A 27,101-nucleotide genomic window follows, 5' to 3' on the forward strand; every position below is an offset into this window, starting at 1 on the left:
GATGAGAAATTTTAATTCAGAAAGATAAGATACAGGTAAAATAAAAGTAAGTTCTGAGAAAGGAAAGAAGCAAGCTGGACAGAAGAGAAAACTGACAAAGAAAAGACAGGTGATGAGAGAGAAGGACATCCTGAGGTGGCACACCCTAAAGACTCTCCAGTCCGCCTCCCCGTGAGGTCATCGCTACTTTGGCTGTGTTTGGTCCAGACGGGGCTGAAATCACAGACAAGGAAGCGTTTGCTTTCCACCCCTTGGCTGAGCCTGGCTGGTCTCTGTGCGCCTGCCCTTTGCTGGATGATTTCATCAGCCTGGCTACCACAGTCAGATATTCTAAACAGCAATCTAATCACGGGATCCGGGAGGCCGTACGGCACCCTCATCTTACCATTTAGGGGCCTGTCTCGGTTTCCCATAGAGGAGAACACGAGGGACGGGCTCTTATGAATTGCTGAGGGCGCCCCTGAAGGACTGCTCAGGGGAGGACGGCTCAGGAGACTGATGTGCAGGTCGGGCTGGTCACAGCCAGGCGGGCGGCCCGAGTCTGAGTTCGCTGCCCACCTGGAAAGAGGGGGGTGGTGGGATGCTTTCTGTTCAGCTGTCATCTTATTTTTGACATTTTCTGCAGTGTTAGGGAAAAGTGTCAATGGACGCTCAGTCGCTGGCCCTCATCCTATCTTACTGCTTTAGCAAAAGTTATCTTTAGGCACTAATGACAGTCCTGGGTTGTTGGCTTTTAGTCCGTTGGCACCACAGGTGTGAGTTTCTCTGCTGTTTCTTGCCTTCATCTGGTAAAGGTTAAATTTCCTGACTTGAATCCAGTTACTTTTCCATCTGTAGTTGTACCATGGGGCTGTGATGTCAGCCCCTAAATATGTGTGTGGGAGGAAAGAGATTGACTTCTGCTCCTTGCTTGACTCCCTCCCCCATCAGCGTTTCTGCTTTCATCCAGATGTGCCTGGGGCAACAGAGACAAAGACCTAACTAGAAAATGCTGGCGGCTAGAAACCCTTAGGAATTTCTTAGTAACTGATTTATGAACCCGGGGTTTAAGTGTTTGCTAATTTAACGTACAAAATATTTGAATTCAGAGACAATATACTTAATTAGTTAACTTTAATTTAAACTGTAATTTTATTTTCTATCAACGTCTACTGCATATACGTCAATATAATCCTACCAAGAGGGTACTTTAAAAGGATAAGAAAGAATAGAGAAACGTACCTGACGCACTTTCTACTTTAACATTAGAAGAAAACCTGTATAACCTCTAGTCTAGTGTTTTTCAAACATTGAAGCATTCATGACTCCCCAGTGGGTCATGATATTATCTTATCAGATTGCTACCTACATTTGCGAAAAGTATGGAATAGAATAGAAAAGACTAGACTAGAAAATATCAGAATAGACTAGAAAATATCAGAGCTTATCATGAAGGGTTTGGTGTTACTTCATGAAACCTCTTTGCATTATCTGTGTATGTGCATGATTGATGTAAATGTATTTTTATGGTGTGCCAGAAAACTCAAAACACGAATCTAGTCTGATTACCTTATGTAGTCCAATTACCTTATTTTTCAAATGAGGAAAATTGAAGTCCAGAATTGAATTTATCCTCCCAAGAATACACAGCTAAGTTGGTTTAGAAGCCACACACAAGCAATCCAGTTCAAACATGGAATTCATTTGTTTTACCAAATCTAGACTAGTTCTTAGAAAAGCTCTCGATGCCCTGCACATGGGGGTGGCTGGTAACATCCCATCAGAGCTACAGTAAAACGACAGTGGGCTTTTCCTATTTTTTGCTAGGGGAAGAGCTTTACGGTTGTTTGGGGAAATGTCCAGGAAGTATCAGAAGCACATCAACATTAGGTTAAAAGTCGGCCCTGGGCTCCCCTGGTGGCGCAGCGGTTGAGAGTCCGCCTGCCGACGCAGGGGACGCGGATTCGTGTCCCGGTCCGGGAAGATCCCACATGCCGCAGAGCGGCTGGGCTCGTGAGCCATGGCCGCTGCGCCTGCGTGGGCTTTCACGTCCTTCTCATTCCCCGCTCAGAGTTCCCACCTACCCGGCAGTGGGTGTTTAGTGCTGTTTTTCATCCATCACCCTGGATCTGAGCCCAGAAGAGGCATCTAAGAGTGAGAAGTCAAGAAATGATTACCAGAAGGGAAAGCGAGGGTTTCTTTAGAAGAAATGCATAGAGAGAGTGTATTTCTATTTCAAAACTTCAATCCGGCAGAGCTGTGTTCTCAAACTCTAGCGTTCATTGGATGCTCGAGGTGGGGTTTTCTTGTTACAGATTCAGGTATCAGAACCCCACCCAGGTATTCTGATTCACATAGGTCTAGGGTAGGTTTTCACCAAGCAATTCAAGTGGCTCTAATGAAACTTTGCATTTCATCAGAGACTCTGAAAGTCAAGTCCTAGCATATAAATTGCTGTAGAATTACAACTGAGGTGTAATGGTGGATTGGGCTGTAACTGCTCATGGGGGAAAATACTTTCTATTATTTGGTGAAAGAAAGGCTGAAGGTGAAGTCAGAGCCTCGGTTCTAGTCCCAGCCTTGCTGCTAACTTGGAAAGCTTTGGGCAAGTCACAAGCCTCTCTGATTCTTTCTATCCAACTTGAATTCTGTATTTTCTGCTCTGAGATATTCAGATATTTTTAAGGTTTTTTAAAGTACGTCTATTGATCTCTTAAAGATTTACTTCGTCATTGGTTGGTAGTTTCTCATATTTTTGTAGATATGGGTTTCCCAGCACTTCCCAGCTCAGCAGATTTATCTTATTTATCATATTTCTCAGTTCTTAGAATAAAGATGCTAAACAAAACATTGTGATATTCTTAGTTTTCTACTCACCTTCATTTCTAAATTGACATTTCATGCTTAGAGAAACCAGGATTAATAAAGACCACAGGATTTGGAAAGGAAGCACTTGGGGTTGAATTTTATCTTTGTCGTGTCTGAACTAAGTGATTTTCAGAGCTTAACCTCCAGGAGTCTCATATCCTTCACCTGTACCCTCATCTCTAAGAAGTGGAGGTTATAATGCCTGGTTGTTTCACATAGTTGGGGAAGATAAAATGAGACATTTTCTGTGAAAATTATGTAATAGGTGTAAGCCGCCATGATTGTGCCAGATTTAAAATAGAATTACTGATATCCAAATACAGTTTTACAATAGCTGCTTTAGTGATTTAGCTTATATTCATGTTCATTAAAATTGGTCATCGATATGGGAAAAGAAAAAGCCATGACCGTGACCACCTAGCAGAAAATTGTAGGCAAATGTTAAATTTGGGTTAGGGAGGCTTCTTCTTTCCTCGTGAAGAAATTGAACCTGTAATTTTATATTCTCTCAAGTCTTCACTTTGAAGGTTGTTAAACCAAATATGCCAATAAAAGCAGATGGCGGTTCCGGGGTTCATCAGAAAATCTGAGGTCATAGGTATTCATGTAAACACAAGAAGTTTCCTAGATGATTTCAGAAAGCACCACCTATAGGTGGATCCCTAGTGTGATTGGCTAATCACAAAAGTTATCTCACAAGCCAAAGCAGGGAGGTGGTGGAGCAGCTACCCATAATCCAGGGTCTCCCTAGGAGATACATTCTTCTATCTACAGGGTCAGTTTATCCTACTCCCATCACCCAGATCGCGTGGGGCGATACCATCATTGCGTTTTGAGTTGGAGGATTATGTGTGTTTTGAATTTTCCCTTGGATAATGAGCTGAACGCTATGTTACTAACACTTATTTAAAGGTGCCTAGTAGAGGCAGACACACCTTGTGATTTTTAGAAAAATACGGTTTTGTGATTTTGTAGTGGTCCACAGCAGATGTTTGTGTACTTCCTCTTTTCTTTTTTTTTTCTTTTGAAGTTGGTCAGAAAGAAAGATGTGAGAGGCCTACTGATAGCTGTCTTTGATCTTCGGAGATGTGTTTTCCCACTGCTAGTTCAGTTGAATTTAGTGGATGGAAGAAATCTACTTTTCTTCTTCGTCTCTTTGTAAATGTTGTTAGACCATAATAAAGGGCAAACTGCCATTGGATATGAGTTTTCCTTTGGCTACGTAAGACATAAACAAAAGGCATTTTTCGTGTTTGTATCTTGTGTTGATGTAAGAAGCATCATGGCAACACATGAATATCCTTTTATGGGAATATATTCAACTTTAGTTATTTGTGGTTTATTGCAAAGCATAAGAGGAAGCCAAAGTCTAGCGTATTCTCAGTATACCGCCTCTAAGCATAAGCCCACTGATACTTCCCAGTATCAATATTATTCTATAAACAGCAATTTACACTGTCAAGGGAAGAACACGTGAACATTGTACAGATTTCAGAGTTAGATAAGAGGACTTACTAACCTTTCAAGAAACAAGTACGTTAAGTTTAGAGAACCATTGTTTTTCTCTCTGTAATACAAATTAGATATGTGAATCTCATAAAACTACAGTCAAATTTTAACATTAAATATTCTATCATTTAATATTTGTAGCAGGTGTACCTGCTCCAGCCTAGCAGGAGCTACTCTCTGGCATGACTTTCTAAGTCTCACCCCATGCTTGCCCAGTCCAGGCTCTGGCAGGAGTTCATAGGGAACTTTCCGCAGATGCCTGGTTCCCCTCTCTGTATGTGTCTTCCTCACTGGAGCAGTGCCAGTGCCTTTGGAAGCCCTATACTCTGATCCCTGCTTCCTCAGCTCTACAGGACTGTCATTCACTACTTTGGCTTCAGCTGTGGTCAGAAAATTCTTGGCCCAGATAAAAAGCCAAGGAAATCAAGACTCCTACCTCATGAATTTTCTTTCTGTCAAGGATTGCAGTCTTGGACTGCCTGTGGTCCAGTGCCTCCTATATTTTGTCCAGTTTTATAGCTGTTATGGAGAGGGGCTAGTCTAGTATTAGTTACTTGCCATGGCTGGAAACAGAGATTCCTATAACTTAAATTTAGTAAACATTATAAAATACTAAAGAATCACAATATACCCAGGAGAGAGAACAGGGGAAAATGAGGTGAGAAAAGTGGAAGGAGTAGGGATGGCCTAGAGACAAGGGTAGGAAGTTAGATACTTGTCCCCCACTTCTTAGTTTTCAGCACATTAAGTAATATACTTTTAACAAATATTTATTAGATGTGATCTGGGCCGGGTACTGTGGTGACAATTAATAAAGGTTAACAAGGTCCCATTCATATCTCAATGAATGAGAGGAAAGGCTTAGTAGAGGAAATATACTCACATAAACACAATCACAATAAAATATATATTGGGGGTTCAGATTGCAATTTGCATAAAGTTTTATTGAGCACAAGGACATTAATTCTGTTTGATCAGGAAATGTTTCACAGAGGAAGTGATATTTGAATTTGACTTTGAATGATGGGTAAGAGTTTATTTGTTATAGGTGTGTTGGGGAAGGAGGGCAGGTTGTCGGATACAGCGTGTTAAACAAAGTGAACAGCGTGAAGATCATTTGAATACCTCAGGGACCGTTTTTTACCTTTGTGCCAACAATGGAAAAGAAGCTTGATGTGTAAATCAGAATTTCAGTAGGGATTCACACCCACCTGCCCGTTACAAGTACTACAAGAATCACTTGCATATGGACAAGGTACAGGGAAATTACTCAGCATTACAATTTCCTTTACTTGGGAACCTGATTATACAGGCCATTCTCCTGCAGACTCATTCCAAGTTGCATTGAAAATACTCAGTGCAATTGTATCTCCCCTCTGGGGGTAGAGTGGGAAAGCAAGGAACAGTATCATTTTAAGAACAAGTGAAACGGGCAGAGAATTCGCTCTCGATATTTGATTTATTGGCTAAAGCTACTTGACTGCAGGGGTGGTCAATTAGTCTGTAAGTTCGTCAGCTCAGGGATACTGGGTCACAGCCTTCACTTACTGTCCATTTGATCCATAAATTTTTATCTTAGTAATACTCGTTAGTGGATCTGAAATACTTAATATACCACCTCTTCACACACATTCCCGCCCCTCTCCTGCTCTCCCCTGCTTTTTCTCTGCCTTTTCCCTTCCTTTTTTTCTTCCTTCCTTCCTCTCTCCCTCCCTTCCTTCTTTTCTTCCTTGACCCTTGAAGAAATATCTTGGCAGACTGTAGAAAAGTATAGAAGTATATACAACATTCATCCCTCAAGTTAAATATCACTGTCAACTCCTTCAATAAATTAAGCCTTGATTACTTGCTGTTTAAAATCGAGTAAACCAAATAAATGCACGGTGAATGCCAGTTCTCTGAAGGCCGTACATATAGGTAGGAGAACCTGTAGTATTTCCTGTGCGTCTCTGTGCTCTCAATGCCAGTGGTTCCTCTTTTGTTTTCTGAGTATGACTGTACAGCTGCAACTGGGGGAAATAGCACACCTGAACATCCTCATTTTCTTTTTTTTATTCAACATAAAGTATAATAGTTTATTCTCCTCCAAAACCTGTCAGTCAAAGACCTGTGTCTACTCCTGGATCCTAGATTTATGTTATTACTGGATCCAACTGAAGATACATTAAGAATGCATTGAAACCAGACTTTCTTTGGAAAATATCTCAGATTTGGAGGGCATTTGGAGTGGGTTGGTTAGTGACTAGAGAGTCCGAAGGACTGAATAGGTCAACTGTTAAAGTAGAACAGTTAGTCGTTATCTAGGACATAAACTTATCCAGGTACTATCTAAATGTTTCATATGAACGATCTAATTTATTCCTCACATTTATGCTCTGCTTTTCTTACACTTTTCTGTTCTATTTCGAAGCATAATGATGGTCACTACCATTTACTGAGCACGTAGCACGTCCAAGTCCTTTAATTGCATTATATCTCTGACGCTTGGGTGTGCACTCAAAGGTAGTTACAACTCCATCTTGGAGATGAGGGTCAGAGAGGCGAAGCAACTTGCCTAAAGTTGTACAGTTTGTCATTGTTTGAGCTGGGCGTTGATTCAAGGTCACTCTGATCCCTGGGTCTCATCTCCTATTTATCACCCTGTGGCTGAGTACCAGCTTTGTCATTTCTCATAAATTCATGCTTTGACAAAAACCATTTTGAAAGAAGGATACAAAAAGAAGAACAGAACTGAATTATTGCTAGGCCTCCCCCTGTGACTTCTGCAGTTGAGCCTAATTTTTAATGTTTATGATAATTTGCATGGATTAAAAAAATTATAGCACTTCCAAGAACCAGAAAGTCGCGATTATATGTAACAAATTCCACTACACAGCTTAGGTTTACTATTAGTAATTGTTTTTGCCTTTGAGACCAAAAACTTTGTTCTGAAAGGAAATCATTCTTTGAACATCCCCGAATGGCCTATTGAAAATCAAGTATTTTGGCAAAAATTAATGAAATATATATTACTGAATGTCTGGTAAATGTAGTATAATATTTTTTATTTCCTCTCTTGCGATCTGTTTCTTTTCACAGCATGCTTGGAAGACTATACAGGTGAATCTGGGACTTTCACTTCTCCAAACTTCCCCAGTAATTATCCCAACAACTTAGAATGCATTTATAGAATCACGGTGAAGACCAGCCAACAGATTGCATTGCACTTCACAAACTTCTCCTTGGAGGAGGCCATTGGGGGAACTTGTGTAGCAGATTATGTGGAAATCAGGTGAGCACCTTTATTTCCTCATGATTTTTTTCATTATTTATTTTCATTCATAATCTTTCTTGGAAAGGTTAAGGAAAAAATATAGAAATTTTCTGTTAGGCTCCCTTTTGTGCTCTTTCTTGCAAGATAGAAAGTTTGTCATTCTGTACTGCTGAACTGAATGAAGAAGCATTTTCAGAATTCTAATGGAAAAGTGATGAACTCATAGAAGTGCTAACAAAAGATCAAGATGAAAAAAAATTAATTACATGGGACTGAGCGAACCGATGAGGATGATTATAATTTTTGTGACTTTCTGTTTGAATAAAAATAAATAAATAAAAAATAAAGTTTGTCATTTGGAACCTGGCTTAACAGTAGGAAAACGAAATTGCATAAGATTCAGTGGTTATTTAGAAGTGATTATTTTATTGGGAATATTTAAAAATAAACTCTGAATTTTATTTGGGCAGAGTAAACAGATATACTACCGGTCTGAAATTAGACACTTGCAATTCAGGTACTGAATACCTACTTTATGTAAAATCAATTTAAGTTTTAGGCTGTTTACTGTCCATTTAGTCTAATTTGTCATAAAAACGATGTTAAGATAAAGTTTTCACAAAGTTTTTTTGTGTTCAGATAATAAATTCTAGGCTTGTGAATTTCAGTGCAAGGCTTTATTCTTTAATTCTTTAGTGCTTTGAAAGAATGGGTTTTAAACAGTTATATTTGCAATAAAGGTGAGTTAAGTTATACATTAATATCTCCCCAAATCATTACATTGAGTCAAATTAGACTAATCAATTTGGTGTGCATCTGTGTTAAATTTTTTATTTGACATTTCAAAAGCCTAGAATCTTATACTATTTTACAGTAAATGTTGTTCTATGATGTAAAGTAAGGTACTAAAACAATAAAGCATTATCATACCATGTAATGCTAAAACAACATAATTTTCAGCAATCATTGGACTTTAATGTTGAGTGAATATTTTTTTCTAGGCTTGAAAAAGCTATAGATTATAAACTAGATTTAAGACCCTAAAAGTTCTTGGGGAAAGAATTATCTTCAAAATTTTGCTTAACTATGTCAAATATATTAAATTTTGAAAATTTTCAAATGAGAAGAAAAACATTTAGGTTTTCTCTATAAAATTAAGCAACATTTGTTTCTACTGTTAATAATTATGGTTTCTTTATCCTTCGTTCTCTGACCCATTTGCCAGATGCTTTATTTGAGAGGGAGAAGATTAAACACTTTTTCTCCATTTGCAACTGGTTATATAAAATGTCATGCCAACCATACATGATGGTTATTCTATGTTATTATTCATATATTATTTAATGAAGTGAAAAATTGAAAACTTGGAATTGTTTTTAGAATATTTGAGAAAGAGGTTGACTGACAAACTGATCTGTTTTTGATCTCAAAGTTCAATTAACGTTAAATGTTTATATCGTAATATTATCAATACCCTAACAAATGATCACATCTGTATTTTGTCACAGGAATGGAGGCTATGAAACTTCACCACCCCTGGGGCAATACTGTGGCTCCAATCCACCTCCAAGAATCATCTCCCACAGTAACAAACTATGGTTAAAATTTAAGAGTGACTTCTTTGGCTCAGGGCCTGGATTCTCGGCTTATTGGGATGGGTCATTAACAGGTAAATGGCCAAGACTTGTCTTTTATTGGAGAGTCCAGTCTAACTGGCATCTTGATTGTGGGATTGCTGTGCTCTTATCTATTTTTTTTCCAGCTGTATTTTGTCAGTACTATTTATAATAAACTTCAACATTGTGAATATTTCTGAATTAACAGTAGCCGTTTTGTTTTCATTTTTGAAGGGCAAAGTAAGGGAAAATGTTCTAGTTCCCTGGTATAGTTCATCAAGCTGTTCGTCTTGCTTAGGAAAAGGAAAGTACACTGACGTGAATTAGGGTTACAGGCTAGCTACTCCTTGGCGGTGCAGTTTTGTTTTGCAACTTGGTTTAAAGGGGAGTGACAGTAGCACCAGTTTGATATAGACAAGAAGTTGCAGTTTTACCAGAAAGAAAAGGATGTGTGTCATCCCATGTCTCTCTCCCGTAGGTTGTGGAGGCAATCTCACCACTCCCACCGGCATGTTCACATCTCCCAACTACCCGATGCCCTACCACCACGGCTCCCAGTGCCACTGGTGGTTGAAATCCAGCCACGGCAGTCCGTTTGAACTGGAATTTGAAGACTTCCATTTGGAGTACCATCCAAACTGCACTTCAGATTATCTGGCCGTATGTATAAAGTTTCACTTGTAGCCTCCACTGCTTCCATCTTGCCCAACACACCTTAATGCATCATTTTTTATTTTTGAGATTCGGGAAAGGGGAACATTTAAACAAAAGATCCATATTAAAAACTGAAACAGAATAAAAAATTAAAAGAAAATTTGATGAGAATAGCCTTCTAAGTACAGCATACATTAATGAATGTCTTGGTACACTAAGTACGTAAAATATCAATATACTGAATATGCACTGTTAAGATTTGGTTAAAATCTCCTGAAAGGGGTTGTGAGATTTATCACAATTATTATCTACATAATTTCTATATATACACTGAAAACTAACAATCTAGAAGATGTATTAGAGGGTGAATTAGAGAAGATAATTGAAGTCATCGAAACAGGACTTTTTACAGTATCAGCAAGTCACCCTCGTCCATTGAAAAACCATCTAAATAAAAAATGTATTAAAGTGCAATAAATTATAAACTATGAACTAAAAAAGCAAGGAAGACTACTGATAATAGCTATGGTCTCCAAAACATGTAATAATCCTTCATTTTCAGTCTTTACATTTCATCCTGGGTTCTGAGTTCATGGCTCAAGTTTATAGACATTTAAATATAATTTTAAAAGCTATTTTGATCCAGGACTTTTCTTTTGTCATATCACTTTGTATTTCTTCCCCACTTCTTAAGAAATACAGTGTCCTTTAGATAGTGTGTATAGCCATAATCATCTAACATTTAAAACATTTTCTTAAAGGTATATGATGGGCCAAGTACCAGCTCTCATCTACTAACTCAGCTTTGTGGGAACGAGAAACCGCCTGTCGTCCGTTCTAGTGGAGACAGCATGTCTTTAAAACTGAGGACAGATGAAGGTCAGCAAGGACGTGGCTTCCTGCTTAAATACCACCAGAGTAAGTGTGTGTGCCGGTTGCTTGGTGCCTATAGTGGGTCTTCAATCTCTGGATGAATGAAGCAAATTGAAATAAGTGTAACCCATTGGTTTGAGCAACTGAAAGAAATCTTACCTCCTTATGAAAAACAATTTAACTCTGAGGGAGAAACGCTTACGCCTTGAATTTAATGTCGTGCAACTAAAGCACGTGGTAAAGCTACAGAAACCTGGAAGCGGAATATGCTCAGACAGTTGCAATTCAGCTAAAGATCAGTGTAACAGGTTAGCAGCTAATGGGTTTCCATTTGGATTAAACATTACAAACTTCTAATTAGACATTATTCCATTGTACCGAAGTGTATCGAACACTATTGTTTTTGGCTTCTATCTCAAAAGGTACTTAAATTTTATTAAGGGAGACTATGCTTATGAATCGTATGTGAAGTAGGCACATTCTTTGCTGTGGAAAAATCTGGTCATTGTAGAGATGCCGTTTTAAAATCTGCTTTCCCTTGAGGCAAGATGGTGGAACTAAAGGAGTATTGAACAAAGAATCAAGGGTCCCAGGTGTTTGTCCTGACCCCCAAGTCCCTCGGAAGTTCACTTGTTTTCTCTGGGGTTACATGACTTTCTCATAAAAAAAAGATTACATTAGTTGATCAGGAAATCTCCCGTCTAGCACTAGAATTAAATACTTCCTAAATTTAGTTTCAAAATGAAAATTCAAGAAAATAAGTTTTCCTTTAATTTATGTTATTTAATAAACAACTTATTTGTGTTTTAAAAAGTAGAGTTTGTTGCCCCACCAAAGCTAAGCTTATCAATAATTTTGGTACAATTACCTAAAAATGGAATGAAAATTACAAGATCATAATCTGAACACACAGATTATACCCTTTGGATTAGTTGAAAGTATTAATATTTAACCTTGAAATGTGTGAATTTGAGGCTCACATTCACTTGCTTCTGAGAGTTAGGCTACAGTCTAGGTAGTTTTGAATATTGAGTTTTAATGATATATGGCTTTGTTCTTCAGAAATTCATTGTTAGTGTATGAAAATCTCTCCCCAGTTTTATCAAGGGATGTATCTGTTTGGTTGAGCATAAAATCATTCTCTAATATTATTAATGCTGTGATCATTTGTTTCTTGATTATAGTCACATTGATTATTAAGGTCCCTTCCTTTTCTTTGTATTCCTGTGATACTTTGTTTTTCTCTAATAATGTCAGAACACTGAAGGAGTAACGTAGTGCACATGGATATAGGTCCTTAACGGTAGAATCGGAGCTAACCGGTGAGATTTTCTGTGCAATCTGCCATTTGAAATTGGAGGTTTGCAGATAGTACGATGCCTGAGAACTGGGAGACAACCCATAGGGTTTAATGGAATATATTTTCCCCTGCCCTGTTGTGTAGTCATTGAGGCCCATGGTACCTACCTGCCTAATAGATGTAACTTCTCGCAGGCACCCAAAACAACAAAATTCTTCTTTAGAAATCCTTGGTGGGCAAAATTGTGACCTAAATACTTTTAAGAAGAAAGAGTTTTATTCCCTTGTTCCAGCAAAGGAAGATTTTGAAGACCCACAAATGTAGGCTTGTCCATACCAAAGCTTACAAATGGTGTCCCAGCCACCAGTGGAGAAGCAGTGCAGTAGAAATGCATCTATGAACCACATTTTTCAGAGACAACGTTTTTGATGTAGTATTTATTTTCCCATTCTCTTTTATTGCACATCATACAATATGAAAAAGACTCGAGAAGAGGCCTGCACAGGCCTTATTCAAGCCATGAAGTTTGGCGGAATTTGGCACTGACTCCCAGGACTACCCCGTACCTAGAAGTCCCTAGCACGGTTTTGTTGAAAATTCAGCTGACGGAAATGCCACCACTGGCTTGAAGACTTTATTCAGAATTTAATGTTTTTATTTCTTCTTCAAATCCTTTACATTGCTTCTGTTCGTTTGATACTTCCTGATGACTAACTGGAGGAATAACAGAGTCTTTATTATGAATTTCATGCTGACTTTTGAATGTTCAACAAAGCCATGTTGTTATTCATTTTTAGCCCTCACATAGGACTTTGTGTTTTTAAACTGTTGAATTTAAAGGCCAAGATTTGTGTCCCTTCCAAATGCTAAAGTTAGAAAAACAGAAGCATGGAATGTTTAATACACTTTTCTAAACAAGCAAATTAGACTGATGTCTGAGTCGTGCTAAGCTATTCTGCTTTGCACCAATGCACAGGAATTTGATGCCTGTTTTAACGCAGGGAATTTTCATGACACTTTAAGGTTTATGAATTCACTTAAGTATTATTTCACATTTGTTCTAAATGGCAACCGTTTCCCTATAAAGATGCTGCACCAACTACATGTATATATATGCATGTATGTGTGCGTGTGTCTGTATACTCACATACATATAGGTTTCTTCTTTTTATAAATTTATTTTTTTTTTATTTTCATTTTTGGCTGCGTTGGGTCTCTGTTGCTGTGCGCGGGCTTTCTCTAGTTGCGGTGAGCGGGGGCTACTCTTCATTGTGGTGCGCGGGCTTCTCATTGCAGTGGCTTCTCTCGTTGCAGAGCATGGGCCCTAGGAGTGCAGGCTCAGTAGTTGTGGCACGCCATCTCAGTAGTTGTGGCTCGCGGGCTCTAGAGCGCAGGCTCGGTAGTTCTGGCGCACGGGCTTAGTTGCTCCGTAGCATGTGGGATCTTCCCGGGCTAGGGCTCGAACCTGTGTCCCCTGCATTGGCAGGCAGATTCTTAACCACTGCGCCACCAGGGAAGCCCCATAGGTTTCTTTTTAACCTAGCTGTTTTCCTAAAGGAAAATCTCACACACATCTTGGAGCAATTATGATATATATGACGGTGGTTCTTAACAATCATTATTATTTTTTCCAGCGTGTGAGAACGTGGTGATTGTGAATCAGACGTATGGCATCTTAGAGAGTATACATTATCCAAATCCCTATTCTGTCAATCAGCGTTGCAACTGGACCATCCGAGCAACAACTGGAAACACTGTGAATTATACGTTTTTAGCCTTTGAATTGGAACATCACACAAACTGCTCCACCGACTACTTAGAGGTATGTGTTCTGAAGCTAAATAAATCACTGCATTTTCAGCTCAAGTTAGCAAGCCAAGATAAACGTCATCATGCTTTGTAGAACCGGATCTCTCACTCTGCCCTACATGTCTATAGTATGCCAACTACCCATGGTATTTGAATAGGTGTATTTCATGTCTCTTTCACTGCATCATCTTGATAGTAAGGATATTTAATCTACTACATTATATTCACAAATAACTATGCTTTTAGGTTTCAGTGTAACTTCTGGACTGAGTAATCTCATATTACTTAAATAATGCAGAAGTAGAAGGATAGCTTCTGGTTTTTGTTGGTTGTTTTTATGTTCTCTGTAAACAAGAAATCAGAAAGTATTTAAGTATCATGGCTTTATTTAACACTTAATTTACCTGATACTGGGAATCATGATTTTGATTCTTGTTTTTTATTTTTAAACTTAAGTTCATTTCAGTTAATTTTTCTTTTTGTAAAATGGAAGTTTCTATTTGTTACAATAATGACCACCAATAACGTTTATTGAACTTTCCATATACAATGCTATGTGATAAAAGTTGCTTGAGAATTAGGTAACCCAAAATATGAGGTAATCTGCTACTTTTATGATAAAATATTTTATTTACCAAAGCTTTTTTGCTGACTCGCATATGCAACTTTGTAGAGATACAGATTGAACAGGTAGGCAGCTACTTACTTTACTTTACAAATGTAGTTATACATTCATATATAAAATTATATATTTTATAAACTATTAGTTTAGAATATTATTTTCCACTTTCACACTACATGAAACAGTTTTACTCAGGCTATTTACATATATTTTGCCATCTAGTTTTCATCATTAATAAAATCACTTTTTGAGTCCTCTAACACATCATCTTTTATCTCCGTCTACATTGCTAATATATAATACTTCTGAATCTACGTATGATGTTTTCACTAGAAATCTTTTCTGAAGAGACCAGTACCCACTCTGATAACGTTAGGACATTTCCCCTCATCCCATCTATCCAAACACAATTGTTGAGTGTCTTTCTCTTTAAGATGGTCAGTGATTTTTGGAAGTCTTGCTTGCAAAGGCTTCCAACGGTCAGCACATGTAACTTTGAGGACATATTCCCAGGGAAAAAACCATTATCTTTGTAAAAGTTTCTTAACCCTCTTTTTTACCAATTCTTTAAAACAAACTAGCGTTGATCGAGGTCATTTGAGCTTGACATATTTTTTTCAAATTGTACTTTTGTTCAAAACAAAGAAGAGAAAGCTTCCCATACTTTGAGAGACTTTGTGAGGTGCTGAATACATGGATTCCCTTGTTTTTGAAGGATACTTTCTTTGGGTAAAAAAAAAAAAAATCTTGCTTTATATTTAGAAAAGCTCAGTATCATAGAAACAGTAAGCATAGTGTTTACCCATCAGAAAGTTATATTTACTGGTATTCAAAGAAAATATGAGACAACGTAAAACAAACATAAAACAAGCATGAAACTGACAGTGGTTTTAAAGTCTCCTTTCCTTGATCTAGTGCTCAGGTGGTCTTCACAAGCTTAACAATGGCATGTTTGTCTCATTCCTTTACCTGGGGTGATCACCTTTTTCTTTTCTTCACATGGTGAGACACTGTTCATTCTTTAGGAAAAAAAAGGCACGGATTGCTTTCAAAGCCACGTGTTCATACCACAAACCCAGCAGTCTATCCTATCATGTTTGTACTTCTGTGACTGTGTCCACATGCCCTACTGGACCATGAGCTTTCTGAAAGTGTGAGCTGTCTCTGATTAATTTTGTAACCCAGGCACTGATTACAGAGTTGGGATCTTATAGGGGTTCAGTAAGTTCAGGTTAAACTGAATATCGCAGTCGTATTTTAGCATCAGCTTAAGGAGAGCTATTAATTAATGAGAAAGAACCGAATTCCAAACTGGCCTTTTTGTATAATCTCTACACAGTCACTGCAATTCAGCCACTTCAAGCACAACCCAAAATACAATTCGTGGGCGTGAAGAGTGTTGCACATTTAACAATCTGCTGGGTGCCTTACTTGATAAAGCACAGTGGAGAGAGCAGGGAGGGGAGGAAGCTTTTGAACTGGGTTTTAAAGGAGGCTTTGGCAGAAGGCATGGGGAGGAACTGAGCTGAAACCTTTCCAGGGACCGGACTCCAGCTCTTTGGACTTACTTGGGGGTGGAATGGTAACAAAAAGGCCCATCAGATAATTTTTGGAAGTGCTCGAAAACTGTCTAATGAAAAATACTTGTTCCAACAATGGCCGAGCCACTAATCAGAGGGCGTCCACAGATGATGTGTATCTTATGCAACATTGATGGTGAAAGCAGCAAAAACACAGAATGAGAACCAGAAGTTCAGCAAAGCCTTCCAAAGAATCACACTGTTGCCAGAGAGAGGAGAGGTTTTCCATTTCTGTAAGCCAAGGAGCAAGACCAGAGCAATCGCTACAATGGCTGGTTTATGATGGAAATTTTAAAAGCACAAATAACCCCTTAAGGAGAGAAAAGCCACAAACACAAAATCTAGTTTCCATTATTTTAATAACTTCTAGTTCAATGGTTTTTTCAAGTGACTTAGCCAAGACCAAAGTGAGTAGCTATTACTGCAGCCAGAATTCAGTTATTTTGAATTAACAGAATTGAAACTATGAAAGGACTTGATTAGGTGCTGGTTGGACACGTGCCCAGCCTTGCTGAGAGGTGTGGGTTGGTAAAGATCCCACTGGGAAGCGATTCCATCCTTTATTACTTTGTCCTCTGGGCAAAATGAAATGATTCGTATTTGGAAATAAAATACTCAGTGGGAGGAAGGGTCATTTGCTTAAAGGAGTAAGACCATATTGCCCATGCAATTTGGGAAAGTCAACCTTAAGGATTTCTTCTGTATTTTATAACTTGATTTCACTTTTTCATTTTTATTTTGAGTCTGAGGCTCTGTGGAAGAAAAGATTTTTCATAGGTATTGAATATACAAACGAAAGTGATGGATTTGGGAGAAATCAGCACAGAGAGGTCCAGGAAATCCAGAGCCAGTGTTAGGTCAACTGGGAGCATGTGGGTGGGGAGAAGAGGAAGGAGGAAGACTGCGAGGTTGTGTCATGGAAGCTGAGGGGAGAGAATGTGACACAAGGTGACAAGGAGAGATGCTGCCAAGACATCCAGAAAGGTCAGCTCTCGTGGGACACCCTCCTCTTCGTGTTCTCTTGTGTGTCAGTGTCTCTTAAAATGTGGCGCTGGATTGGATTCAACGCTCCGACTAACCTGGCATTGGACCGTATCATCTGGTTCTTGCGCTCTGGTATTGTAGGTTTGCTGTTAGCCGAGTCGTAATGTTGGATGATATTAAACAGCTGTAATCTCCAGGTCACTTTCACATGAATGGCAATGGCTTCATAGCCAAACATAGGATATTATTTCTATTAAGTTATATTTCACTGTTTTGCCTTAGAACTCCATCTCATCATGATTCCTCTAAATCCTGATTCTCTGGTCTTTAGAGCATTATTCATTTGCATATAAACTCATTGGCCATTGGCCTATGCCTTCTCCAAAAATAATTGATAAAAAGATCAGAAAGATGCTACCTGTTTCAAATACTCTAAAATGACAGGTTTCTCGGATTAAAATGCATCTGTTATTGAACATTTTCGGGATAGCACTATTCAAACAACTTGGTAATAATAATAGCTGGTATTTATTGAACACATTATTTGCTAGGTAATTCTCGCAGCAACCGTGTGATGTAGGAAATATCATTTTCCCATTTGACAGGTGAGGAAATTGAGACAAAGCCAGGTTGTCTGTAGTCACAAAGGTTATAGTAGCAAAGCCAGGCCTTCCACCAGGCTCTGTGGCTCTGGACTGATGCTCTGAGCCGTGACACCACACATACTCCACGCGTGTTCTCTTCCGTACTTGTCACTCTCAGAGGTGACAAGAGGGGGTTTCCATGGAACCCTCGAGTTGACCACTCTCGTGACACTGTCACCAAGAGGAATTCATGTTATTTAGCATGACATTTTCATAGGGAAGCAGTGGTCATTTGCTATATCTTTGCTACATGCTGCCAACTTACGTTCAGTGTCCAATTTAGAATTTTTCCCGAAATTACCATCAATCTTACTCATCTGTGAGATTCCAGAATAAATCTTTCCCACATTTTGGAAGTTGAAACATTTTCCCTTCAGACCTCTGGCAGTCCTCCTGTTCTGCCTTATACTCTTGGTTGCAGGTACACACTCAAACTAACCCATGGAGAAAAGATTAGTGTTTGGAAAAGGGCTGTTCCTCTAAGAAAGGGAGAATCCTCATGACACACGGCATCAACTGAAAAGCCGGGAGAGGGCAGGACCCAAGGGGGCTCAGTAGCATCTCCTTTCTTTCTCCTTTCTTCTGGCTTTGTTGCTTCTCCCTGCGTACGTATAGTCCGTTTCTACCTTTCGTCCCCACAGCTTCCTCTGAGTTTCTGCAGCCTCACAGTTTTAGCTTAAATAAGGCCACCCCAGACATGACACTACGTGACCGTGGACCTCAGGTGCTCACAACAACCTAGACTTGCCCTTGACAAATTACAAGGACAGGTGGCTCATCCTTTTCAGTTTGACAGCAAGGCATGGATCTAGGCAGCATGGCCAGCTCTGCCCAGGAGCGGTGAGGTCCGGCCCTCTGGCCTGCATTGCTCAGAGTTCATGTCTACGGGAAGAGGCAGAACCTTCCAGCAGGGAGGAGGATTCCGCCGGCATGCTAAAGCATTGTTTTGTTCTTTTTTCTTTTCTTTTGGCCATGCCCTGCGGCTTGTGGGATCTTAGTTCTCTAACTAGGGATTGAACCGGGCCCTCGGCAGTGAAAGTGCGGAGTCCTAACCACTGGACCAACGGGGAACTCCCCTAAAGTGTTGTTTTGAATTACCCATAAAGCAAGCGAGGTTACAAAATCAGTTCTGCAATGTCCACATCTCTCAGTTCAATAGGATGTAATGCACTTGAACCCAGAAAAATTCATGTAAAGGAATTGACTGTCTTATATTCTAAATTGGATTTCAGTGTTTCTTCTTCCAGTTTCAAAATCATACAAGGAATCTTTCTACTTCATCTTCACGACATTACACTATCTTCTGTAAGCACTGGTCCAACTCACATTTTCATCTTTCTTTTGCCCCAGTCATAGCTTTAAAAAATAGACATTTTTTTTCTAATTGTACCATATCCCGAAGTTTAGCTAATTTGTATGTGTGCTCCTAAAATGGTCAGAAGGGTCCTGGGTAGCCCTATGGGTTTTTTTCTTAGATTGAGTTCTTCTGAGGTTTTCCCTTTTACTGCTCCTCAAATTTTTCCTGACTTTGTGGACAGAGTTTAATTTTTTAAGAATTTGTCATTTTTCTTGAATTTCCTTTCCTTTATCTATTGTTTTTCTTTGTTCTTTTAAAAAACTTTTAAAAAAGATTTTGGCTGTGTTGGGTCTTCATTGATGCATGTGGACTTTCTCTAGTTGCGGCGAGCGGGGGCTACTCTTGGTTGCGGTGCGCAGGCTTCTCACTGTGGTGGCTTCTCTTGTTGCGGAGCACGGGCTCTAGGCGCGCAGGCTTCAGTAGCTGCAGCACGTGGGTTCAGTAGTTGCGACACATGGGCCCTAGAGTGTGCAGGCTTCACTAGTTGTGGCACATGGGCTCAGTATTTGTGGCTCACTGGCTCTAGAGCACAGGCTCAGTAGTTGTGGCACACAGGCTTAGTTGCTCTACAGCATGCGGGATCTTCCCGGCCCAGGGATTGCATTGGCAGGCGGATTCTCAACCACTGCGCCACCAGGGAAGTCCCTAATTTTTAATTTTTAAATTGTTTTTGGTCCCTGGGCTCATATCTCCTTGCAAAGTCTCAGTCTCTCAAACCTCAAGCTCATGACTGATGTGTCCCATCATCACAGGCTCTAGGGAAATTGATCGCTCTCGCCTAACGTTTTGGTCACTTCTGCAGTAACAACCACTTCTCTGCTGGTCAGGATTAGTCCATGAGAGCACTTCTCTTCACTCTTTACTTTCTGACAGAGGACAGCATATAACGAATTCAGCACATGCTATGCTTTTTTTAAGAACAAGACATGAGAGGTGTCTGGAAAGACACCTGCCCGTTGCCATTCCTGTGTGTCTTTTTGCTCCACTAGTGTTGATGTGCTTCCTTTGCAAAAAGAAAAAAATTCTGCCGAGGGAGAAGCTGATGGTGGAGGATAAAGCCCCCATAACTGGCTGCTAAATCTGGCTGCCTTCGAGAATCACCTGGGGATCTTGTTAGAAAAATGTATTCGCAGACCCCATCCCAGACCCGCTCAATCAAAATCCCTGGGAATCCCAACAGAGCAAACCCCACCTCAGCCTTAGTCCAGGAGCTGAGGCCACTGTCTGTCATTCACTTCCATCGTGACAGCACATTTTATCCTCACTTCCCAGCTCTCTCCTGGGAAGCTGTAAGTATTTTAATAGGTATCTTCTAACATATAACTTCGAGTGCTATTCCATGTTTCTTTTTCAGGAGGTCTTACTTTTCCATTGCTACAGCTGAATTATATGCTTTGACTCACCAAGGCCTGGTGATACTGTTATGTTTATCTCATTACATAAAAATGTCAGATTCATTTTACCATGTGTGAATTCTGATTCTAAACTTTCTCCTCCACTTTCTTTATTTGGCATCTTTGCCACTATCATCTTGCATGACATCCTTTCATATCTTTCTGATGCCTTCCCCTTTCCACTTATGTCCGTTTCAAGTCCCCTCGGTTATGTCAGTGACTTCTGTCAAATGCATTTCCCTCTAGTCTTTGTAAGATTCACTTCATGTCTTGCCAACTCCTCTTTCTGATGTCATCCTGTTCACCAGATGTTTATATCATTGCTTATTGCACTTCCATGTCCTCCTTTCAGTGACAAAATAAGCCGCTGCTAATGAAAAAAATGCATGAAAACATTACTGATGTCGCTCAGTCTTCCTGTGCTATATCCATGTTGTCTAAGTCTGCAGCCTGGGCAGCATTTCCATAACCGCGACTGTGCAGCATCATATCCACAGCTATTGCAGTTACTTAAGGAATACTAGCTGTTTTATGGAGAACTTGGAAATTCTTAGATGCTTAGTACAATACAAGTCTATTTCTCAATCATGTTAGAGACCAATGTAGGTATTCCTTTGCTTTCCACATGGTGATTCAGGAAGCCACACAAAGGGGAAGTTGATTTGGGGAAACTACGTAGCTCTCTCTGCCACACGTGTTGACAGATGTTTTACAAACAAAGAGACCTAAATTATAATAAATTTGGGAAATGCTGAATCAAACACAATGTAACAGGGTCAGTTGTTTTGTTCTGTTTTTGCTGTAGTACTTCCTCAGGCTATTACCATCCTCCATATGCATCATTCATTCATTTATCCACTCATTCAGTCATTCAAGTATAATTCAGACACATAGGCTGTGGAAATAAAACCGTCCTAGCATCAGTTTTTCTTGTTTTCATGGAGGAGGCAGATCTTAATTTATCACACTATACAAAGTTAGTCACAAGCCCTGTGAGGTGCTATCGGGGAATATTATCGGAAGCTCTAGAGACACGAAGCAGGAGGACCCGGCTCGCCGTGGGTCAGAGGAGGCATCCCTGGGGAAGGGTAACTGAGCAAGGTGTCAGGGAGCTGTAGGCTTCACTAAGGCAAGTTGTGTTTGAGGAACTGTCAAAGGTAAACAGAACCAGACACTAGTTAAAGTGGAAAGAACATTTTTTTTTTTTTTTTTTTTTTTGCGGTACGCGGGCCTCTCACTGCTGTGGCCTCTCCTGTTGCGGAGCACAGGCTCCGGACGCGCAGGCTCAGCGGCCATGGCTCACAGGCCCAGCCGCTCCGCGGCATGTGTGATCCTCCTGGACTGGGGCACGTACCTGTGTCCCCTGCATCGGCAGGCGGACTCTCAACCACTGCGCCACCAGGGAAGCCCGGAAAGAACATATTTTAATCAGCGTTATGCTCCTGCAATAGGGAAGCAGGTCCAGCATGAACTGATCTGAACTTCAATTTGTACAGAGATGACCAGGTATTTTAAAGGGAGAATCAGGCAGCTGGGAGGGGACCAGCGGGGCCTCGAGCAGAGTCAGGGATGTGAAAAACTAGTGAGCGTTGGTCACTATGAGCGTGGTTAGGCCTCTGTGTCTGTATCTGGCAGTGATGGAGGTAAGGATTCGATCCTCTCACGGAGACTGGGAGGCAAGGGGCCTGTCCTCCCTAATGGTTTCATTTCAAAGGAATGGAGTTTAGATCCTTGAGAAAGACACTATGAGTTGTAGGAGATACATACATAATACATCTCAAAAGGACAGGAGAAGGAGTCACAACTTTAAGCCCTTTTTAGTATGTGCTCCAAGAAAGGGTGGTCCGGGGCCTATCCCCAGGTGTTGGCTGGGACAAACAGTAAATCCTTTAGGCGGCCTTGCGCTTTCTCAGGCGGGCACTTTGAGGGGGCCTGGGGTCATCCTGGGGATGTGACCTTGGGCTGTTAGAAACTACGTTCGTGTTTGTTTCGGTCCTTTAATTTGGGGAGAATAAGTGGATGAAATCATTTGTGCTGAGACTCTGCATTCTTTATAGGCCAGGGTTGAGGCTTAGTCGGGAGGAAGGCTCAGAGGAGCTTGGCTCGAGTCGGGTCGAGGAGAACATCTGTCAGAACCGAAAGGACACAGCGTGTCTGAGGCCAAGGCTGCGGCTCCCAGCTGGGCAGGGACCTGCAGGTTAGAGCCCTGTGTGCAGGTGCAGCGTTCCAGTGACCGCTTGGGGCAGCAAGAGATCTTCCAAGAGTGAGCAGAGACAGCATGCTGGATTGGCACTTTGCCACACTCTGGCTTCGAGGATAAGTGGGAGGGGTACGAGGAACTTTGGAGATTCAGAAAGAGCATTGCCGCAGTTCAGGTGCGAGATGGCCAGCCCTTCACACGGCTGTGGGGGGGGAATGTGTCAACGACAGGGGATTTGAGAGCGCCTGGGGGGCAGAATCAATCGAACTGGACGCACACTGGATGGGGTGGGCGTGGTAACACGACGAAAAGAAAGACATCAGGATACAGCCTGATAGAACTGCATGCAGAGCGACAACGAGGAGAGGCAGAGGGGCCTCCCTCAGGGTGGAGACACTCGGGGGACACGAAAGGCAACATTCCAGGGGATTCCATCTTGGCCCAGAATTCTAACACCTATTGGACATTTGTAATCCACAGAACATTCTTAGGGAAACATTATTCTAGAGATGCTTTCCAAAATTTGTTTCCCATTTTTATTCTCATACAAAGAAGCAAAATGTTCAAGTTCGTGAGAGATTATAAAATTCTCCTTCACATCTCAAACGTCTCTTTTGAGAATTACAGTAATCATAACACATTTTAAATCAACTACACTCCAATAAAAATTAAAAAAAAAGAATCACAGTAATCGATGTCTACTATGTGCCAGCCACTCTTACAGACACCTTGATAGATAATTATTGCTTATCTTCAGGATAATTTAGCAATTGGGTGGTTTTGTGGTCATTCACAGACAGGAGGACTGGGCCGCAGGTAGGCAACAGTACTCACTCTAAGATCACACTGCCAGGAGGTGATGGACCCAGGTCGCAATAACCGGCAGGCTCTGAAGTTCACTTGGGTTCAAAGCTTTGCTCTTTCTCACTGGCTGTGACCTTGGGCACAGAAGTTAACCTCTGGCTTCCTCGGCTTCCTCATGTATTAAATGGCAAACATACTTACAACTACTCACGAAGTTGTTATAAGATCAAATGAAGCGATCTGCACAGCTGGCAAGTATGAGTACTCCGGAAATGTTTATTATTCCTCCCCCATGCTCACCCCACAGAGAGGATAACTCCCTCTTGGCCATTCAGATTCTTCCTCCTACCTTTCAGGACGCTGTCTCTCCATCTCTTGGACGAGTCGTCTCCCTTCCTCGTGACTCGTCGGTTATGAGTGGCCATTCCTCCCTCCTGAGGTCTGACTTCCACTCCCAGGCACAGCCTGGGTCTGTTTGGCTCCAAAAGTTCAGAGTCTGTTCTCTTTCTCTTCCAAGTGTCCTTCCTCCACCATTCAGCTCTTGGGAGGACTTTGACCTCTTTTATCCTTTTAAAGACTTTGCATCCTCTCTAATGAGCAAAGTGTCCACAGATGCCTGTGTTTTCATCACTGCTGGTCTCATGAAGACACAGCTGATTCTGTACAGATCTCACACACAATGACCTCAGTTTCCCAACGTTTTGGTTTAAAGGTAAACCACAGTTGGAAGCGGCTCCAGACCCTGATCTTCCTGTTGTTCTTGGGGCGTCCCCTGGCATTTGAACTGCTCAGGCCAGCTCTCTCCTATCTGCAGACTCTTGTGCATGCTAATAATAAGCGAAGATTTACTACCTCACCTTGCTCACTCACTGGAGGATGTCTCGCAGGCACTCAGTCTCCATAATAGAACATGAAATCTTGCTCAGTAGTCTCGGCACCTGTTTAGTTTGGTATAGTATAGACTCTGGAGCCAGGTAGCCTGGGTTTAAACCCGGACTTCGCCACTAACTAGCCGGGAAATGTTGAGCAAGTTATTTAGCTTCTAAGTGGCCCACTTTCCCCATCTGTAAAATGGGATAGTCAGCACAAAAGAGTTTTTATATATAAAGAGACTGGCACATAGTAAACACTTACATAATGTCATTTTTTTTTTTTCCTTTTTTGCGGTACGCGGGCCTCTCACTGTCGTGGCCTCTCCCGTTGCGGAGCACAGGCTCCGGACGTGCAGGCTCAGCGGCCACGGCTCACGGGCCCAGCCGCTCCGCGGCATGTGGGATCTTCCCGGACCGGGGCACGAACCTGTGTCCCCTGCATCGGCAGGCGGACTCTCAACCACTGCGCCACCAGGGAAGCCCACATAATGTCATTATTTGCCCCAGCACCTTAGTTAGGTATAAAGAAATTCCTAAATAGAGAGCGTTCGGTTCTTTAGGCTGAGATATAAATAACAGTTCATTTCTCAAGACATTTAATTTTCCTCTTGCTTTCTGTCTACAGCCTGCTTCACTACTGCATTTGACAATTCTCACAAAGGGTAAATGATAAGTGATAAAGCCAACATTTTGGTCCACTTATTTTATTCCAAGCTCTATTAAGAAATATAGTGAAGAAAATGTTGATTCCATTGAATAATAGGAGTTTGGGGTAGTATCACTGTTACTTAAAAAATTATTTGTGTTACTCTCTGTTATCACAGAGAATAAGGACTTTGCTGTATTTTTGAATTTGACAATTCTTTTTCTTAAAAAAATAATTACCAAGGAAGGAAACAAGAACAATTCTTCTCGAGTTGTTGATGCCTTTCAAAATGCTGAATTACCTCTCTATACCTGTTTCCAGAATTCTAAAATGGGGATAAAAATGTTATCTGCATTATAGAGCTGCTAGGAATTTTATTTTATTATTAAAAAAATAAATTTATTTATATATTTTTATTTTTGGCAGCATTGGGTCTTTGTTGCAGCACATGGGTTTTTCTCTAGTTGCGGCGATCGGGGGCTACTCTTTGTTGCGGTGCACGGGCTTCTCATTGCGGTGGCTTCTCTTGTTGCGGAGCACAGGCTCTAGAGTGCAGGCTCAGTAGTTGTGGCGCACGGGCTTAGTTGCTTTGCTGCGTGTGGGATCTTCCCGGACCAGGGCTCGAACCCGTGTCCCCTGAATTGGCAGGAGGATTCTTAACCCAGTACTGTGCCACCAGGGAAGCCCCTAGGAATTTTAATTTTATTAGGTAATAACATGGAAAGGGCTTAGAGTGATACTCAGCACAGAGTAAGTGCTAATAAATATTATTTATCATTTTCTTAAACATAAACACAATTTCATGGGTTATTTGATTTCCAAAACAGCCTTCCCAGCGTGATTAGCATAGATTGGCCCCACCTGTTGAAAGCAGGGCTCCCTTTCCCTGGCCTCACAGATTTCCTCCAAAAGCCACAGGGCCTGGGTATCCGAATCGAAGAGTGGAGTAGTTAAAATCCTGTTTGCTGGCTGGAGAAATGCAGAGAAGCAGAGGAGATCTGACGTCTTAGCAGTGATTGATCTGCACTGACTCTGTTATCATGGCACTTCCATGGCACACTTCCTGGGCAGATGAATCATGTTTCCTGGAACTGTCTGTCAGAGGAAGTTTGCTTCTAGGACGCCTGGCATTTTGCTTAGAATTCAGAGATAAGCTATTTCAATTCTAAGGACAATCGCTGTTCAAAACCACACGTAAAAAGTGAAAACAGTGTGCCAGACTATTCAGCTGAAGACTCCCTACCGGATATGAATCTAGCATTGGCCGGAGCAGGACCATGATTCAAAAGGAGTTTAGCATGAAGCGTATCCATTGGTTAATTAAGCCAGATACTTTGTAGCGTCGCTAAGTGCAACGAGAAGCATTTTAGAAGAATTTTAAGACTCCCAAGTAAAATGCCCAAGTAACATGGGAGTTTTTTTAATTACAGAAAATTTAAAGGAGAGATGTTTATTTCAGTGTGATCAAAATCCCTTTCCTCAAAGGCAAATGCTGATCACTTGTCACCATCCCTCACGATGAAGAATCTTCATGTGATTGCATTAATTTGCTGCAGTTGAGGCAAATACAGCAGCCTTCCAAAGAGAGCCTTGGCTCTCAGATTCAAAAGAAACTGTGTGTTTCCCCTCTCGGTATCCTCTCCAACATGAAGGACAGGATCAGGTTAAATAATAATCAGACCTACCAATCATTTCCACACTACCCGCAAGCCAGTGAAAATTCCATTTGATGCTCAAAACTTGAAATTGCCCTATCCACACTTCCTTTCCTGGTGGTCCTCACCGAGCTCTGCTTCTCAGACCACAGGCATCGGGTCTCTTCCATCATCCAACAGACACATGGCAGAAGCAGAAGGCTAAATTCAGAAATCAGTGGTCATTGTTGTGGATTTCAGTTAATTACACTGATTGACTATGTTTTACAATGGGAACAGTTTCCACCTGCAACATTTCAGAATTTTTTCAAAAATGACATCTTTACCCTTCAGTTCTTACGTGTACTTATGTACTGAACAGGCTTTCTTCTCCCGCCCTCCCTCAGTTGGGGAAGAGTCTGCATGGCAGGGCTTTCGGTCCTTCCAGCTCCAGGTTCTAAGATTTCATGCTGTGCTATAGGTCCCTCCCTGTTTCTGAGTCC

The 27,101-nt window shown here is 40.9% G+C and overlaps 1 protein-coding gene across 1 annotated transcript in view; it reads left to right on the forward strand.

The window, feature by feature from the left end:
• Window positions 1–27,101, forward strand: part of CUBN (cubilin) — a 280,069-nt gene that overhangs the window by 60,818 nt on the left and 192,150 nt on the right. The window contains 5 exon segments of the mRNA XM_032622320.1: window positions 7,435–7,627; window positions 9,118–9,278; window positions 9,704–9,885; window positions 10,641–10,797; window positions 13,687–13,874. Of these exon segments, the coding sequence (XP_032478211.1) occupies window positions 7,435–7,627; window positions 9,118–9,278; window positions 9,704–9,885; window positions 10,641–10,797; window positions 13,687–13,874 (881 nt within the window).

The sequence above is a fragment of the Phocoena sinus genome, chromosome 2 (genome assembly GCF_008692025.1).
Source record: "Phocoena sinus isolate mPhoSin1 chromosome 2, mPhoSin1.pri, whole genome shotgun sequence".
NCBI classification, from domain to species: domain Eukaryota; kingdom Metazoa; phylum Chordata; class Mammalia; order Artiodactyla; family Phocoenidae; genus Phocoena; species Phocoena sinus.